Raw genomic sequence first — 20177 nt, 5'->3', positions numbered from 1 at the left:
ACACACGCAGACATGTTCTCTCACTCTCTTGCTCTCTCACTCTATCACACTCGCACACATGCACAATGCACAATGCACACTCGCACACATGCACTCTTAATCACAAACATCCATTCGCACCAGCACACACATACACCCACTATTCATAAATGCATACGTGTGCACACCTGTTCATAGCCCATGCACAAATACACATACATGCACACAGACGCATGCATGCACCCAATGTTAAAACAATGAAATTAAAATAAAAGCGTACTGGGCTGCGGTTTTAAGGAAGCCTTAGTGATCCCTGCAATGCACTTTCGGGGAAGGGACTGACGGAGGATCCCGCCACCTCTTCTCAATGGCTGACCTTGTGATGGGTCAGCCAATGAGAGGAGCACCTTCTCTTGCTTGTCACAGAATGGAATGGGATCAGTGAGATTTGCTACCTCTACTGCACTCTGTGGTCAGGTGTCATTGATGAAGTGTCGACCTCTGAACTTAATGGCTTAAAACTGAAGCACTCTGGTACAATTCTATCAAAGACGTGCCTCCTCGTCATGAGGGGGAGGATCCTCTGTGTTTTGCCGGGCTGAGAAGGTCACATCCTCAGGGCTGTGCAATCTTCAGCCTGGCCAAGTTCGGCTCAGGCAGTCAGACCCCTGTGCATTCAGGGGCTGTACAGTGCCTGGCCGCCTGACCGGCACATGAAGAGTGTCTGTCAGGCTGACCTTTGCTCAGCCTTACAGACACTCTTCATGCTTGATGACGGGCCACGCCTGGTAAATCCTTTAGTTCTTCTCTTCTGCTATCACTGGTCGACTTACAGCAGGTACTAACCTATTTATTTCTTTGGACCTAATTCAAGTTAATGCAAAGCTGATATTGTCACCCTACTGCTGAAATGAGATACCCAGGAGAAATTGATTTCTGAAATGTATTCTGCACCCGACCACTACCTGCCATGGCAAGGTGATAAAGAATTGTGGCATGTCAACAAGTCAGTATATCTTGAGATCTGGCATTATGGGCCCACTGCAGTTTGGTTTTTGACCTGGTGGAAGCACAGAAGCTGCTATAGGAACAGCTGTTGAAGACGTAAGCTCAATTTGGTATGAAGGGACTATTGAAAGAGTCGTTTTACTATCTAACAAATTCGACACAGTGGCCCATTCAGCTTGCTTAGGTTCACAGATGTTACAGTTTCTGGCACCATTTAAGCTTGTTTATTTGAAGACATTTCTTAGCTTTTTCTTTTACAATCCTTTCCATTCTTAGTTGATTTTCATAAGCTTCACTGTTGTCCTCCATGCTCTTTAACATACACGTAAGACCTCTGGCAAAACATTTAATATTATTTGGCTGCTTTGTAGGCTCCTGTACGTGTGATATATAGTTAATAGCCTGTCTGGACCATCTTGCCCATAGCACAACACTAACCTTGAGCTAATGCTCTTTTGGCATTTACAATGGATGGGCCTCAAGTTTTCAAAAGAAAATGTCAATACAATAGAGCTCTTACTGGTGTGCAATGGGAAGAATTATTGGGATGAGATTCTCTCACTGCACAGTTTCTGCAGACTTTATCTAGTCCAGCAATCAGGACCTAATTATTGTACACTTTTGAGATGAGGATGTCCCCTTCAAAGCGCAAAGTAATTGTGCCATCCTCCTTTCTTTTAACTTCACTGTTTAGGAAACATTATCCTATTTTTGTCCGTAGAATTTCATGCTAAGTGATCTTCACTTGTGATATCTCTGCGATCAATTTTTTAAAGTTCTTTATTTCAGACTTCTGATGCAGCCATCACCAAATTATAGAGGATCCAAAATTCTGTGACTTGGAGAGTTGCAAGATTGAAGACATACTTTTTATAACATATTTTATAGACATTTCAATCTTAATAACATTGACATTCCTGTCAAGGAAAATAAAACATTGTTCAGTTCCATAGCCAAACCTTATACTTCATTGATTACAAAGCACCAAATAAATAGCTTCACTAAAATATCTCACCTGCCCATCTACTTGGCGGATCAAGCAATGCTTGTTTCTCTTCCCTCCCCTTATGGCAGTATGGCTTCAGGTCCTCAACCACAAGTTCTATAGGTTTGCACTTCCTTGTCTAGGGATCAGGCCTGGCAGTGTGTGGTTCAATTAGTAACCCCCAGTGGTGGGCCCAGTCGCCCCAGACCCTCCTGTGTTTTTGCAGACACCTTCAAGCTGCATAGATCAGCCTCTTAAGGCCATGCGTCTGTCCAGACCTGCTTTCCATTCCACAACAGAAAGTGGTTTGTTAGGAATGGATTTTCTGGTTGGCTAGAGTATGCACCTAAGCCAAGTAGAATCCACCACTCTTCTCCGGATATGGGGATTACACGTCCAAAATACCCCTTGCTCACCCTCTTGGGAGCTTGGCACGAGCAGTCAGGATTATCTCGGAGGCATTTACATATAACAAACCGTAATACAGTGAAAACACTATGAAAGGACACCACACCAGTTTTAGAAAAATATCCAGTATTTATCTGTGTAAAACAAGACCATAAGGATAAAAATCCAACATACAGTTATTCAAGAGTATCAATAATCAAAAATAATTATCACAAGTAGACCTTAGAAATAGTTCCTTGAAGTGGATAGCTCCATCCGGGGCTACCCCGGCCGTGTGAACTGACAAATCCAATGGTTCTTGCAGACCGGGGTGATGCGGGCCGGCTACGGTTCCGGCAGACCGCGGCAAACTGAAAATTATTTGTTGGAAGCTTATTCTTTACTGTGTAGCTCAGAACACTGTGATTCCAGTGAATTATGCTGTCATGTTACGCGGGTAAATCTGAAGCCTCTGTCCTACTTCTCTCTTCCCATCAGGTTGACGTGGGCATTCCTTCCATGACAAAGTGCTGCAATAAGCATGATCGCTGCTATGATACCTGTGGGAATAAGAAGAATGAATGTGATGAGGAGTTCCAGACTTGCCTCTCCAAGATCTGCAGGGACGTGCAGAAGACACTAGGGATCTCAGAAAGTGTTCAAGGTAAGGTTGGGAGGAACTTGCTACCACAGGAGTGGTATCCACCCTGTTGGGGCCTTGCTTATTCTGGAAGCCATTTTTTAGTGCTCAGAAAATGTGCCCCATCTGGGTCTGAGACATTTTGCCACTGTCCAGTGAGATTCAGGGGCTAGTGGATAATTTGCTGACCATGAAACCTGGCTTCCCGAGTTTCACATGTGAGCAGACATTGTATGTTTCTGACAAAATCATGTGTTTGAAATTGCAAACCTGTGCAAGGTGATTCTGCTGCAGTACATTGCTTTATGTTAAGCATGTTGTTGTCCCTTGCAGCTAAATCCACACGATGTAATAAGTTATATTTAGGAAATGGTATGATGCTGAAAAGTTGTACCCTTAAAAGCTTCCTTGTGTTTTGCAAATCTAGAGTAGCTGGGGGAGTGGCCAAGCGGCATGACCGACAGTAAGTGAACCCCGGAGCTCCCGGCAAACCCAAGTCCTAATCCTACATTCATCCTGCAGTTTACCCTGCATCTTCACCAAACCACTATGTTGGAACATCCACAAAGCCCAAAAAAGCAGCTCTTAAGACTAAAGGGCTCTTTGAACCCCGGATACAGTTTTGAAGAGGAATTCCAAAGAGACAAAATGCAGGTAAAAGGCATAGTTCTTAGTGCTTGTCTTCTAGTCCCAAGCAAAATGATAAAGCTGATGACTTATAGGCATAACTGCTCATTGACATTGAAGCTCATGGATATACATAGGGAGGTTCCCTAATATTACCATTGTGGATAAGACTAAGGGCCGGATTATGAGCTTTTGCAGTGCGGTTGGTACGCCACTGCCACGCTCCAGCACCGCCAAGATTCGCTGCAGCCAGCCAGTTTACAAGTGTTTCTCGTGTCTGGAGGGCTTTTTTTTGGCAGTCCCACTGCGGTGCCTCTGAAAATGGGTACCTCAATGGGACCACAAAAAAAAGTTCCTGCACAGCATCGAGTGTAAAGTCCATGCCGTGCATGAACTGGGGTGTATGCACTTGGGCAACAGGGGATCCTGTAGGGTCCCCTTTGTTTTAGGACTGCCAGCCTTTTCATGGAGGAAAGACCTCCATGAAACCGCTGGTAGTCCTGAAACTCGTGATATGCAAGGCGGTGCCACAGCAACACCACCGGCATATTACTGAGACCCTGACCACTGAGCTACTGCCAGGGAATGGCGGTTCCTGGGTGACTGCTGCGGTGCAAAGGAGGTCCGACCACCCAACTCTGGATGGGGGGGTTAGACTGCCGGTGAGGTGGTGGCTAGACCACCACCACCCCTCTTCAGGAGTCTGGAAGTCATCGGACCGCCAGACTCGTAATTAGACCCTAAGAGGCCTGAAGCCAGGTATTCAGAGTAAAAACCACAATCTCCCTTTCTCCAGTTCTATACTCTTTGGCTCTTATGCAGCTGATAACCTGCAAAAATGAAGGCAGGGACAAACGCTGTTATGGGTCTGGAGGAAACAAAGGATTTTCACTAATCTCACTTCCAAGTCTAGAAAGAACAATTATTTGTAAAGGGTTCTTACTGGGAATGGCGATAGCCAACATCCATACTCCCAAAGAATGCATCAAAGAGGTAGATTGGAATGCACACACCTAATGGGGAATGGAAGCCCCACTCCATGCAAAATAGTGACTTTTTTCATTATTTTTGTTATAATTGTTTATCATGATTAAGGCTCCCAGTTTTCCATTTGACTGTTTATGCAGACTAATACAGACAGACATCTATATATTTTTCGGTCTGTATTCAGTTTTAAATATGGAAAACGGAAAATAAATATTTTTGAGTTATTTTCGATGCTATCAGCAATCACCTCTGCTGATTGGCTTGCAGGGGAGTTACCAGAAAGGAACACATTTTCCTTATGAAACATATTAAGCATAATCTTTCAAGAAAATGAAAAACTGATTCCACATAGCAAAGCACTGCATATTGATTTTTGTCAGGAATAAAGCTATTCACAACAAAGATTTATTGATAAATGTAAGTACTGAAAAGTGCCTAAATTTGTGTCCAAGAACCACAACTTTCACAGACCATATCCTTTCAGTCAGCGGGCCAAAAAAATGTCCTGACACTTTTCTGCCCATGCTGCTGATTCAGACAGTAATCCTGAAGCCATTGCAGATTGTACTTTAACCCGTGGTCTGTGGTGGTTCTAAAATAAGAGAAGCCACACAGAGCTGCAGTGTACACGTGCTCGCATCTTCCAACTCCAGTACTGCCAAGTATCACACATCGGGCGTTAGACCCACGCATTTCAGTGTGGTACTCCGCATTACCACACTGAAATGCCTTCTCAGGCATATGCTATGTGTCGGCACTGAATATAACTTAGTCTGTGTCTTGCCCGTGACTTGCCCGCGCTGCTCCAGCAGGCTTGAGGTTCTCAGCTGAGCTAAGGCTGCTGGCAGCCTAACTCAACTGTATCATGATGGTGATTCCAGTCCTGTGGCTCTTCTCTCACTGTCAGCCTGACTTCATTGCGGGGGACGTCACATCCTGCTACTGGAGCTCGGGGAGTTTTTTAAGAGCGCTAAATGGCGGCTGGCTAGTTTATCATAGCCGGAGGGAGGGCTGCCTATAATCCTGGCCGGAGGGAGAGCAGCATATTACCGTGGCTGGAGGAGCGCAGCATATCACCGTGGCTGGAGGGAGCACAGCATATTACAGTGGCCGGAGCGCTACAAATAATCACGCAGGAGCACTACAAATAATCATGGGAGGAGCGCTACAGATACTCCTGGCACCCAGCTGTGACGCTCGCAGCGCTGCCTGCAGCAGATCGCACCAGCCCGGTGTTCTAACAGCTTCTGTTATTATAGACCCCCCCTGCAGAATACAATATTTTATGGCCAAGGAAGACTAAGACTGGACGGCCCCGCCCGGGACTCACAGGAGTCAGTACGGCGGCTATCACTGGAGGCGGGCCTGGGGGCCAACTTGAATTGCCACGGCCCGCAGTGGCACAGGCATGAGCCTGCCATCAGCCAGCTGTGGACCAGAGTCTACCTGCTATTATAGAGCGCCAAAGGCGCAAGGCCAGAATTGGTTTAACTTATAGTAGCCCAGAACCAATCTGCTGCTTGTGAAGGTGTCCAGGGGACTCTTGAACAGGCATTTGACATGCAGAACTAGATGATGGTAAGATCATTTTTTGATACTGTGACGTGGATAGTGAGATGTGCTAACCTCGAGCTCTGCGAGGGAAAGGTTGGTGTTTTTCCTGAATAGAGGTCCCAAGTACAGTGACTGTTTCTTAAATTAGTTGAAAGCAAGATCTGTATTATATTTTATTAGCTCTTCTGCTTTTGCATTCACAATCCTGAAGCATCGTAGCACTGAAAATCTTAACCTGCATTAGAGTCATTTAGCAATATAATTTGAGAAGTAAATCTTTCTAAATACATGCACAAGAAACTATTTAAAACAGTGCACATTATATTTTATCACGCAGCATCAGTCCACAGATCTGCAGGTACCTGAACTCACTGTCTCTCAAGCGCTGCTCTCTTGGATTCTCTCTCTGTGATTGACGATCTGGCTGACAGCCCTTACCTGTTTATGTGCTATAGTATATTTGATATGTTTCCCTCGTCTACCTTGCTTGATTTTGCTCGTGAGATAGCGTCACTGATAGTCGTTGGAATGTCACTCATAATTACACTGAAATTAGGAAAATGTCACACATGCCAATCTGGAACCTTAGCAGCTATGCATCTCCAAGTCAAAATTTTCCACCCTAGCTCATCATTCTTGAGCTTGGCTCCTGACTTATTCCAGATTTGGGCATCTGAATGTACCACAGGTGTGTGAGCATACTAAAAGACGCAAATAATATTTCCGTACGCTCTTAAATGGTTCTGCGTATGGCTTTTGGTGATAAACGTCAGCTGTATATCAATTCAAAAGGCAATGTTGATGCACCCACGGATAGTTGCATCAGGCATGCAGTTGATAAAAGTACTCTTGAAGGGAGTTATGAAGTGCCTCACTGCCCACATTGAAAGGAATTTCTCTCCATAGGAATTCAATACTGTACAATTCAGAATTGATGGGTCTGGCTTTGAACACATATATAAATGTTCAGTGCGACATTATTCATGGAAAGTGACTTTTTTTTTTTTGTCACGAACTTCATGTGTACATCTCCGGGCCTACAACCTCTAGGGCTGGTTGCGTTATTCACATTTCAACTTATGCAATATACACATATTCGAACAGCCCATCAGCCGACAACCCGGGGGTCCGGCGGCGTAGTCCACAAGGGAGCTGACCAGTACTCCGTTATCACTATCAGTGAAATAACTGCATCCACTTACCATACATATTTCCACTGTTGACCTCAAGAGTACATCCCTACAATTCCTCCCCTTAGTACTACGGAGTATATCAATAACGCATGTGCTCTTGTCGTAACTGAACTGATACTAACTCCAAACACACTTAATAGCCCTGTTTCCCCCCCACTCCCTCCCTCCTTGCGTTCACCTTGTATGCTAAAGGTGTAATGTCCATAGTGTATGTTAGGTCCGTTTCACACCCACAGCTGCACTCAACGCTATCCCAAGCAGTGTCCACACCTCATCTACACTAACCCATCTAGAATGCCCGTCTCTAGTGTAATGGCCCATCCGGCCCTGGAATGAACATTGCAGTCATATGTCCACCCCGCCTATCTAATCCGTACCTGCGCCTCTCACCGCTCCTGTCCCACCATATGGAGCACCAACTGGGTCAGGTATGCAGCCCTCCTAAGGTATCGCGTCATTGTCTGCTGGGTGACTCTGTGGCTCCCTTCCCTGGACTGACAGATTCCTCCCGCTCCCTCCCACTCCCTCCCAAAAAGTTTTTAGGACGACTCTTGGGAGGGGAGCAACTCGCTGTACGTCTCCGCCTGTGTGCTACAGTACGTCATGTCTCGTGCCCACCTGTGTCTGGTTGGGAGCGGACCTCTCATCCAACAGTGCGCTACTACTCTCCTAGCCATTAACATCCCCATGTCCGCAAGTCTGCGGGTCGCCACTGGGAGCCGCCTTGAATTACCAATGAGAGCTAAACCCGGCTCTGGCGCCAAATCCACCTCCAGGATTTTGCTCATTTCTGAAAATACGTCACACCAGAAGGACTGGACGCCCGGGCAACTCCACACCAAATACATGAAATCTGCATTGGCAGCATGACAACGTTCGCAGTCCGCTGTTTGCCTCAGCCCATATCTATGAAGTCTCTCCGGGGTGTAGTACACCCTTTGTAGGAACTTGAAATGGATTAACCTATGTCGTCCGTAAAGCAATATCCGCTTCGTGCTTTCACAGCAGTAACGCCATACTGTGTCATCTAGCGTGGTCTCCAGGTCTCTCTGCCATGCCAGTCTCGCTTTTATCAGTTGGTGTTCCCCTTGCGCCTAGCTATCTTGTACAGGTTCATGAGGATCTTCCGGGGCTCCTTGGCCTTGATAACATATGTCAATTCGGGGACTTTGGGGGTTCCGCCATATCCGGGCCGAGCAGCTCTGAAAGAGCACTACGCGCCCTATGGAATTGGAACCGTTGCAGCAGAGGGATCTCTCTGCAGTCCCCATTCACTTGGTCCCAGGTTTTGACCACTCCGTCTTGAAAGAGGTTGCCGGCTCGTTGAAGTCCTAGCTTCACCAACTCTCTCGTGACACCCTTCTCCAACATAGGAGGGAGCCAGAGCGCCCATTCCACCGGCATGTCTGGTGAGTATAGTAATGCGCCTCCCTGACGCTGTAGGAGCAAGTGCCATGCATGGTTAGTAGCCGTTATGGAGTCTAATACTCCAGTTCTGAGGTCTAGAAGCAGGCATATCGTGGCCGGAAGCGGCTGCGGATGCGCAAAGAGACGCTCCATGCGAACATTCGGGATCATCTGGTTTCCGTGGATCCAAGTATGCAGATGCGATGCTTGGGCTACTCTATAGTAAAGTTCAAGGTCCGGAGCTGCTAGGCCACCCAATCCGTAAGGCAGTGTAAGTGTGGACCACTTGATCCTGGGCTGCTTTCCAGCCCATGCCAAGTTGATCATGAGATTCGTCAATCTCTGAAAAATCTCTGAAAAAAGGCTTTAGATAGTACTATCGGGAGAGCGTTAAAGAGAAACAGGAATCGCGGTAGGACCACCATCTTCATGATGGCTATGCGGCCCATCAGAGTGAGGGGCAATTTACACCAAATCGCTATGTCATCTTCCAGCTTGCTGTTTGCTCGGCCGTAGTTTTGGCTGATGAGCAGGTCCGGGTCTATGTGTAGTTGTATTCCAAGTCTTCAGACCACTGGGGGGGGGGTACTCCTTCTCCACCTGTCTTGTCACTGGTGTGAGAGGGAAAACTATGGATTTTGTCCAGTTGACTTTGAGGCCAGAGAGTGCTCCAAAGTGGACCACCTCTCTCAGCAGCGGGGGGAGGTTCGCCGCAGGGTCGTGCACGTACAGTAGCGAGTCATCCGCGTACATGGAAACTACTATTTTGTAGTTTGGAAATTGTATTCCCTTGTGGCCATGGTATTCTCTCAGTGCACAGGCTAATGGCTCCACCGCTAGAGCGTATAACAATGGGGATAGAGGACATCCCTGGCGGGTTCCTCTGCCTATGTAGAGGGGCAGCGAGATAGCATTGCCTACTCTCACTGTTGCCGAGGGAGGTTTGTAAAGGGCGCCAATCATTTGCAGAAAAGGCTCCCCAATGCCCATCCGTCGCAATACCTGTAGCAGAAACGGCCATTCAACCGAGTCAAACGCTTTCTCCATGTCCAGGAATACTGGCGCTGCCGCCACGTCCTGTTTGATATGCTGAATCGTTCCTAACACTGTTCTTATATTATACGTCAAATTTCTGCTAGGGATAAACCCTGCTTGCTCTGGGGCCACTAATTTGGAGGCAAGCAGTGAAAATTTGGTGGCTAGAACTTTGGCGTAAAGTTTAGTGTCTACGTTCAGCAACAATAGCGGTCTGTACGATCCACACTCGTCGTGGGCCTTGTCCGGTTTAAGTATTGTGACAATCATTGCCTCTCTCATGGAGGTCGGCATGCTTCCCTGGACACAGATGTTGCTCATCAGAGTAGACATATGCGGGAGCAGCTGCTCCAGGAACGTTTTGTAGAAGTCTACCGTCAGACCATCCATGCCTGGCGCGCTCCCCGACCGCATTGAAGCTAGGGCTTCCCTAATTTCGTCATTCTGTATAGGGTACATGTGGAATTCTCTTTGGGAGTTGGTGAGAAACAGAAGTTTTATATGCTCCAAGTAGTCAAGTATTTCCGCTGACCGGTCCCCGCTCTTCGAGGAGTACAGCTCCGAGTATTAGTCCCTAAAAATAGTTGCTATATCCGCCTCATCGGTGACACTGTGGCCATCCGCAGCCTTCTTTTCCGGGACCATTGACTTCCCTCTCCTGCCTTTAAGGATATTAGCCAGCACAGAGCCAGGTTTTTCACCTTCTCCGTATGTGCGTGCCGTGGCGTATTTGCCCATGTGTTTAACCTCCCTGTCTGCTTCTTCATGGTACTCTGCTAAGAGACTTTTGATTTCCTCCTCCGTTACCACATCTTGCCGGGTCTTCTGTCGTTCCTCAAGAGTTTGCAGCTTTGCTTCCAGCTCCGACAGTTGGCGTCTTATCGCCTTTAGGACACTAGAGTGTTTAGACATCGCTATTCCTCGTATATAGACCTTGAGCGCTTCCCATACGGTTTGGAAGTCTTCCACCAATCAGAAATATTTTTCGAAATAAAAGTTGATCGCCTCAGCCAGTTCTCCGCGGAAAACTGGATCCAAGAGCGAGTATGGTGGAAAGCGCCATGTAAATGGGGGAATTCTTCTTACCGGGGCCTCCAGTGTCAGTAGGATGGGGGAATGGTCTGACAGCGTTCGGGGTAATACCGAGCATTGCCTAATGCTGTGGTTCGTCTCCGGGGTGGCAAACCAATAATCTATTCTAGTATGCACACCTTGGTATGCAGAGTAGTGTGTATATCCTCCCGGATCCGCATTTCTGCTCCTCTTCACATCCTCCATGTTTAGCACTAATAGTCTGCCCCCCCCCCCCCCCCCAGAGTATTTGGTGTGCTGTATGTGGTAAGTTTTGCCGCTTACGCTTCGTAGAATTCTGGGGCATCATAATTGGGACCATATGCATTGACAACTAGTAAGTCCAGCCCCAGTCCTTTACAGGACGCTGTGACATATCTACCCTCTGGGTCGGTGCACAGTGTCTGTAGTAGACGTTTTGAACCCGGGTTGACCCATGTGATAACTCCCCTAGCGTGGGTAGTGAATCCGGCAGCAGCTTCATTCCCCTCCAGTCCCCTGCTGTGTAGCATTCTACTTGATAGTGGCAAGTGGGTCTCCTGTAGCAACGCTAAGTCTATGTTATGTCTCTTTAGGTAACCCAACACCTTCCTCAGCTTCCTGAAATCATTCAGCCCCCTGACATTCCATGTGAGAGCGCGTATAATGGCTGGCTGTGCATGGTCCTGCCCTCCCGGTGTGTCAGACATCATGATGGATCGTGCTTAGTGTGTGTGTCGCAGGGTCTCCAAAAAAGAGCCTGACAGGCGTGTGGTACCTTGAGGTCTAGTGGGCCGTGAACATGGACCAATCTGTAGAGTGCAAGTCGTGAGCACGGAGACATAGGGCAAATTGCATACATCAAAATACAACACCGCGTCTTCCTTCCCTTAAATCCTCCCCCCCCCTCCCATCCCACAGCAGACCAACCCCAACTCGGCCTAGCATGAAAATACTTCCCCCCCCAATACAACTCAAACATCCCAAAGTGTCCCATGAGGGCCACGTCAGTGCGTACAGAGCTAGGGCAGAGGTAGCCAGAACCATTACTCGTATCTTTGGCTAATGGAAGCGTTTCTGAGCTACGCTCCTAGCGCCAGCACCCAGTTTGTGTCATTCAACGTGAGCCAGGATCGGTGAACCATTTCACTTCTTTAGGTAACCCCCCACCATGGTGCCTCCCAGCCTCCCCCAGCTCGCGTTCGAGCTCGGCATTCGCTAGTATCGCACATAAGGAGATCCCGGCTCCCCCCCGTCTCTGTTAATTGTGGCCACCTGTCCGTACTCAAGAGAAAGTAATCTGGAAAGATCTCACCAGTTCTCAGGGCGTCGCCGCTCTCGTGTGCCCCTTCCGTGCATGCTTCTCCAAGCCGTCTGGCACGCTACAATTTTCACAGGTTGGATCCCACCGTCCTGTCGAGTCACGGTCTTGCCTCCGCAAGTCCACTAGCAGGGTCACCAAAGATCATAGGGGAGGGTAGATCTGATTCCTGCTCCTCCAGGCGGCTGGCGTCTTCCTGCTCTCCGGTCTGGCTCCTTGGGCTGTTTCTTTGCTCCTTTGACCAAGTCTTTAGGGCCTTTTGAAGGTCTTTCGGGTCGGTGAAAAAGTGAGTGTGACCCTGTCTGTTGATCCTCAGTTTCGCCGGGTACAACATAGCGTAGTCCAGGCCCATGCCGCGAAGTTGTTGTTTGTATGGGTCGAAGTGTCTCCGTTCCTCCTGCACCTTCGCAGTAAAGTCCGGGTATAAGGAGATGGCTGCACCCTTGTATTGTAGCTTCCCCTTCTCTCTGGCCACCCTGAGCGCAGTGTCTGTCTCGGTAGTTTAGGAGTTTTGCCATAATTGGCCTCGGGGGCTCCCGGGCGCGGGCCCAGCGTGCGATGTGCCCTCTCCATGATGAACACGGGCGAAAAAACGTCATCTCCCAGTAGAGTGGTCAGCAGTTTCTCTACAAACAACTCAATTTTTCCAGTTTGTGTAGTCTCCGAGACTCCCGTAAGGCGTATGTTAGAGCGCCTTGAGCAGGCTTCCAAATCTTCCGACTTGTCCTGTATTACCTGTAGGAGCTTGCCAATTTGTTTACGATCTTTGTCGAGTTCCATTTGCGCCTCCTCCACTTCGGTCAGGCGTCGCTCTGACATATCCAGTCACTCCGCATGCTTGTCCACTCTCTCTGACATCCGGTCCATGCAATAGGTTAGGGAGTCAGTCTTTGTGCCCAGCGACGCGATGCTATCCTGAAGACCCTTTTCCATGGTAACCAGCAGCTCCTTGATGTCCGAGTAGATAGAGCCCTCCGGGTTTCTGGTCTGCTGTGCCGGCTCGGGCTGCTGTGGGTCTGGGGCCCTTGTCCTGCATTGTTCAAAAGGGAGCTTCGTCTGTGTCTTGTCCGCTTTGCCCATGTTGCCCCTGTCCTACTCAAAAGTGCGGTACCGCACACTCCGTTCCCAGCAGCTCGTCGCTGCTCTGCGTTGCTCCTGCTGGCTCTCCGCCTATCCTCTCCACCAGATCTTACAGAGACTCCCCTCTGTGTCCTGAGACAGGGTCGATTTGGTCTGCTGTGGGCGCTGTTTAGGTGACCAGTGCTGACTGTATAGCAGGGTGCCCCCTCCAGCAGTCAATGGCAGGCCAATCGAGTCATGGGCGAGTGCGTGGTGGTGGGGGCTGTCCGTAGGGCACTCCCCCAAGATGTCGCCGGTGGTTTAGTTATCTATTGGGGGGGAGGGCCCTTTCCAAGCGTCCAGGGATATCAGGCTTCCTCCCTCCGCATGGCTCCTCGCTCCGCGCTTCAAAACAGCCTCAGGGATCCTAGGGGCCAGGGGCCTACCCGGTGCATTCCCCAGTTTTCCAGCGCTCAGCCGGGGCAGGCCAGCCGCTTCAGGGTAGTAGTGCCAGGAGGGAGCGGGGAGGGGGTCCGAGAAACAGCACCACCGGGTCTAACCTAGCTCCCTCAGGCAAATGTCCACTCCAGTCTCTCCAGTCGCAGGCACAAGCCCTCTGGCTGAGAGCTCTATTGTCCGCTAGTCAAGGGCCTCTCCCACTGGTGCAGGCAGGTCGGGCGGGTGGAGACGCGGGTCCAAGCCGGACTAGGGGTTGTCCTCCTGCTGCAGTGGCTACCGTTCGCTCCCTTATTCTACTTCCCTCCTCAGGGCCTTGATTGTGTGGTGGTGTCCTCAGGTCGAGAATCGCGGTTTCAGCCGCCAGTCGTGTCAGTCCCCCAAACAGCGCGACAATCGAGCGCCTAGATTTGCGGCCTCATGTGCCGATGGGGCCGCTGCGTTCGCCCAGCACCAGTCCGCTGGGGCAGCTTTTGATCATATGCAGGGCTCTTGTTGGCGTTCCGGTGCCCCCGGGCCAAGCGCCCCACCTCTCGCTGCACGTCGGGCGACACACGCCAGGCAGCGCCCCAGGCAAGACCGAGGCTTTGCGGCCCTGCTTAACCGGATGTTCAGCTGGCCTGTCACACCGCACCCGGTGATCGGAGGGCCTCAGGAGTCTCCCTCGCGAGGGTCGATGCACTCCAGGGGTCGTTCCCAACTGCCGAAGGTAACGGGGCTCCGTGAATGCAGGATATTTGCAGGATTTTATGTGCTATGGCGGGGAGCTCTGCGCTCACGCGTCCTCCATCGGCGCCAGCTAGCTCCGCCCCCCGGAAAGTGACTTTTCTAGTGACCATCTCAGCTCATACAGTGGGGTAGATTCAGGCCTTTTTTGTCAGAAAACGTATACTGTTTTCCACAAGGAAACGTTTATTAATACTCACCTTTCTTCCTGTCACAAGTGAATCATATTTTCGTATTAATAGGAATATTTTTCTGCTGTCCCTACTCCAGAATTCTACTTCTCTCGCATATAGGTCTCTTAACATTCAATGCGCAAATGGGTCATCACAAAAAAAAATTAAAAGCAATTGTATTGAAATTATGAATGAATGTGAAATGGCATGGTACACTTTAAACATTTGGCTGTGAGATTATTAGTTGCTTATTTGATATTTCCATATTAGCCAAAAAGCCAACTTGCCATTCCTGAGAAGCCAAGAGTGCATGTGACAAGGCAGACTGTTGTGACAGACTTTTCGTGATATTCGCCTATAGAGATGGACTAATGAACAAAATAACAGGGAGATCCGAGCCAAAGGTCTGGCTTGGCTCTAAGAGTTTTTGCAAGAGCTGAGCCCTAGAAATTTTTGGCAAGTGAATCATTCGACAAACCTCATTTAAAATATTATGATGTCTCTTGAAAATTCAAAGAACCGTATTTATTTAGCTACCTGAAGTGATTCATTTTAATACATTAGATCACAGCTTTCTAAACTTTTCATGTTGGTGACGCACTTTTTGGAGATGCATAATTTTAGTGACACGGTAAGGCAGTGTAGCAAGCGGGAGGAGCGAGCGAGCCCGAAACCCCCAAGGGGGAGTTCAGGGAGGTTCTACCCCAGAGAAAATTTTGGAAAAAAAGTGGGCAAATGGTGCATTTTCAAGAAAATTTGAGAAAGCAGGAAGGTTAATAGAGCAATTGTGAATCTGTTCTAACAAAGACGGTGACTGGCAAAACTGAGTGTTAGGTTAGGTTTGTGCCCGAAACAAGAATATAATCATGCACACATTGACACATGCCCCAGTGATTTAAGCTGTGTTGAAAATAATGGCTGCCATCTTTCAAGAATCTAGTTCTAATCTAGTCAATAATGTCACAGGACTTAAGATTGGTCTATAAAACAATGAAGCAAACACAAGGAGATGATGGGCGGAGCGCTGAAACTTTACAGACACTCACCCTCAGTCACAGATCTGGGTTGAATCCTTCATCATTCTTTAGCTCACTTTGCCACCTCAGTACAGACCCAGCTATATCACAATTTATCCATAATTGATATTGATATTGATATACACTGAAGAGTAAGCAGTAAACGCAGAGCTGGAATCTCAAACAATTTTGAAAGTCATAACTATAAACAAAGCATTTACTTGTATAAACAACCAGAGTGCAACACTATCTTGATGGCTAACTGAACAACTCTAGTTTTACAGTTACATTCACAAACCTCTCAATCCAGGATTCAGTAAGCAAGGCTCACTTTAATGCACATGTAACTGAGCAGTCATAGGATGCTTAGCATGTAACACAGGTTATTTGAACATGGTGTTTCAAGTGTGCAGCTTTCGAAATGAATGGAAGAGCGATATATGAAGGACCTGGTGGGATAAGGTTGGTGTCCGACATGTGAAGCGGAGTTGCCCAGAAAGGCGGAATGGATGATGAGTGTCATATTGGAGTTCCAAGAGTCGTGGTCACACAGAGGGACAGCAGAAACAATGTATTGGCCCATGTAGGGGGCATGGGCATTCTGAGGGTTTGCAGGAGACGTTTGCCACACAGAAGCACTACAGTTAGCTCATAGAAGGGCTGCACTGTGAGATGAGGCAGAGCACGTACAAAAGGGTGGCAGGCCAGGCAGTTAAACTGGCTAGGCTAGGGATAAGGCTAGGCAGTTACACACTGGAGCATCGGAGGTGGAGGGTCTCAGAGGGCCGGTAGGGGTGAGATAGATACAAAAGAGAGGCTGCAGTGGAGAAAGGGGCACATATATGAACTTCAGTAGGGTATAAGACAAGAAAAGCTGATACTGAGTAAGTGGCAGACACACAGAGGGGTTACAAACGGTGGAGAGGCACAGATTGATTGACACACAGGCCGCAGAAGGGAAGGACCACACATAGACTGCATGGGTTTGAGGGGCATATAGATGGGATGCAGGGGAAGGGCTCACTAGGGTTGACTGGCAGGATGCTATATATTTATACCCGTCTTAACTATAGGCAAGACATGGGTTGGCGCTAACAGGTGACAGTTGACAACTATACCACCACACACCCTCATCCTTCAACACACAGGAAGATGAAGAAGGCCAGGGACAAGTGACTACTACTTGCTGAGAACTCTGTCGACATTAGATAACAGGGCACTGGGAGATCATGTCATCTGCCCAGTTTCTCCTTGGCTTGCATCAAACTGCAGCCAAAAGAGGCCCGAGTGCCAGATTTTTACAATAACAGGTTATAGTCCCTATTAATCTCACTCACGTTCAAATGTTAATTAACAATGATAGCCTGTAAAACATTTAACACAATACAAAAATAAATATGAATGTATACATATATGCTAATGCTCATGTTCATTAAGTGGTAGTAGAGTCCACTGCCATGATACAAGAACCTCCTTCAACGTATACCCCTCCCCATCTAATGTATGTATAAAAAAAAAACATGTATGGTCGAGTCAAGTTTGAAATTCATATTCAGGTACTCAAAAGTCCATAAAGAAAACATGCCCATGAAGAACAGAAGGATTTTCTGTCAAGACGTCATTAACCGAGTTCCAAAGAATGCTTCAGGTCAACTTCGGAGAGCACAGTAAATCCCCATCATTTTTCAAGAGTCTATGTGAAAACAATGGTCTCTAATGGGTCTAATTTTCTAATCTAGTAACTATGGATGCGTTTTTTTTCCATTAGAACATTGCTCTCGCGATGTGTGTATTGTAAACATGTTTGCGCGTCGCTTCTCAGGGCGCTGACACAAGATTATTTCAATATCAGGGCTGCAGGCCCAGCGAGGACAGCAACATAAAACAGAACCCCACCCAGTCTGAGCTCTCACTCGAAGACTTGGAGAGCCACTGGTGCAGGGCTAAATACAGATGTGCCCTGACCCCATCACGTGACCCCTTGCGTACAGGCTTCTGGCGATGTAGCTGCAGCCATCGGTTTGTGCAGGTTTTGGCTCTTGTGTATGAGTATATCTATTGATGGGAGTGTGAGAAGTTAGCCTGGCATATGATGCCCACTAGTTCTAGTGGGCACCTTGCACCAGTCTAATCAACCTTTATTGATGGTGATGGAAGGCCAACCTTATAGAAAGCTATCCTAGTGGTAGCATGGATCAGCAGTGAGTCAAACTGAAAACAGTGAGAAGTGACTTAACAAACCCTATGAGAGCTTTTTAAAGTATGTGCGGTTCTTGTTTCCAGTCGTATTCCTGTATTTACAGTTCTTATACTCACTGCGCATTCAGCGATCAACACAGGCGGGAAAGGGAACCGGACGGGCGGACACGCTCCTCTCCTGCCTCTGCATACCGTGTACTGTACTGCGTCACTGACATGGGCAGACATCCTGATGTACGCACCGTCGTGCGACACACCCACACGTTAGGCGACACAATACCGTGTCGCGACACATACTTTGGAAAGCTCTGCATTAGATCATATTACTGCATTGAAAAGGATAAGTGACAGTTTTTCAACATGAACTTGGAAACACTTCTGCCCTCCCCACCTTGGCTAAAATGGGCTTAGTAAACTAGGAGGCATGTCATTTGTCATACATACCCTAAAAGTGGCCCAGGTTCTTATTATAAATGGTGCAACATTGTAGTCTATTATATTGAGTACAGGTGGTTTTTGAACAGCACACATCTGGCACTCCCATATCTGAATGTGCTCTCATACGTAGAAATAATGAAGGTGGCTCTGGAAGTAAATATTTGCCTACAGTCACACAATTTGCGACCCTGGTAGTTTAGATTTATCACTGGTTTTCTTGTTGTAGATCGTGCAGTTCAGCCCTGTTGGACTTCCACCTTTTTGGCAGGTTCACCCCTAAACTTTTTGCCTTTAGCCTCTAGCATGATGGTAGTGATTTTAGGCCTCTGCGCACTTTAGCACTGTGGCCCAGTGTAAAGTGCATGCGCACTCTGAGTGTGTGTGCTGAGAGTGGCCTGCCCTCCCATAGGAATGCATGGGGGATATGTGTGTCCATGGTAGTTCCTTATATGTAGGGAGTGCAGGGGCGAGTTTGGTATGTGCGAACTGGTGATAATAAATGCTGCTCAATGGTGTGCGCAGATTTATTGTGTCTAGTGTATAAGTGCCACTTTTAGAAGATGGCATTCCTGTGTGCTGTGGATGTGAATTACCTGTCTGGCTTGTGAGTGACAGGGGCTGGCTGGTGTGCTTGGCTCCAGGAGCCAGGGTGAGTCTGCCCGGTGGTGAACAGGGAGATCTGCATCTAGAAGGGAGGGAGGAGTTGCCCCTGGGACCTGAATAGGGCTGTGCCTTCCCTCCACAAAGGTGGCTCCACCCCCTGTGGTGTGTGTTATGTCCCTTGCCTGTCTTGTGAATAGGGAGAGTGGCTGAGCAAAACAAAGCACTCAGAACCAGTTGCATCTGGTTCTCCCCTTGCCTGCACCTTTTAGACAAAGGATTTTTGTGTATAAAAGAGGGGCTGTGACCCCAAGTAAATGTTCTTGGACTGGAATCTGCCAGGGGTGCTGCTGCTGGAGCTCAGGGGAAGGCTTGCCTCCCTGGGTTCTGCCCAGCCCCTGGACGCCTGGAGGACTTCTCTTTGGGACCCCTCTGCCTTGCCTGGGGGACTGGGGGACTTTTCTGTGCTAGGAGCTGTTGGTTCCATTTCTTTGACCCGGGAACTTTTTGAGCATGAGAGAGCTTACTGGACTTTGATTATGCCAGCCTGGTAAGTGCTTTATATCCCCCTCTAGGAGCGCTTTATTTTTAAACAACAATAAAGGGGATGCTAAGGGTCTCTGCAATACTGTGGAGAAACTAAACACTCAAAATGTAGTGTATAGAGAAAGAAAAGAACAAACCAGAGGAGAGAGAGAGAACACATAGAAAAGTACCCATCAGCCCACCCGTAGGCGGAACCTCATCATCTGGGTTGGGAGTTGTAAACTGGTATCCACTAGACACTTCTTTGGATATCTTTTCAAAGGATGCTAGTATAGGATCCTCCAGTGAGATGGACAGCCAGCAGGTTGTGCTAGTGGGCTGAGGGGAAAGGGTTGCAGTGCTCAGGGTGTGAAGAATAATGTTAAAAATACCTGTTATGATGACAGAGAACAACTTTATTAAGGGTGACCATCATAACATCATGATTAAAAGCAGAGTGAGGATAGTATGCAAGGAATTACTATCAGTTAGAAATGTTAATTGGTCAACATGTTTCAGCCTAAACAGGCTTTCATCAGGACCTATGCTATACACTACTGCAACAGTGAATCAAACGTACCATGGGTGAAAATGATGTAGACCTACCGGTAAACTTTTACTCTATGGTAGTCTCATATTTATTGTGACAGACACTCTCCTGAGGAAAAAAGAGAGAGAAATGCACACAAGGTAGAAACAATTGTAAGCATTTTCAGATATGGTGTGTAGATCAGTATTCCACAGTATAATGAATTTAACTCACCCATAAATTTTATGGAGAAGGCCCCACCTCGCCTGGCACTCGCTCAGGT

At 47.9% G+C, this 20177-nt stretch overlaps 1 protein-coding gene across 1 annotated transcript in view; it reads left to right on the top strand.

The window, feature by feature from the left end:
* PLA2G12A (phospholipase A2 group XIIA) overlaps nt 1-20177 on the top strand; it is a 132537-nt gene that overhangs the window by 84641 nt on the left and 27719 nt on the right. Inside the window, exon 3 of the mRNA XM_086962093.1 lies at nt 2858-3023. Within this exon, the coding sequence (XP_086818219.1) occupies nt 2858-3023 (166 nt within the window). The remainder of the gene's footprint in view (nt 1-2857; nt 3024-20177) is intronic.

Source organism: Lissotriton vulgaris, chromosome 3_1 (assembly GCF_964263255.1).
Source record: "Lissotriton vulgaris chromosome 3_1, aLisVul1.2, whole genome shotgun sequence".
NCBI classification, from domain to species: domain Eukaryota; kingdom Metazoa; phylum Chordata; class Amphibia; order Caudata; family Salamandridae; genus Lissotriton; species Lissotriton vulgaris.
This window is presented reverse-complemented; position numbering and strand designations above follow the sequence as displayed.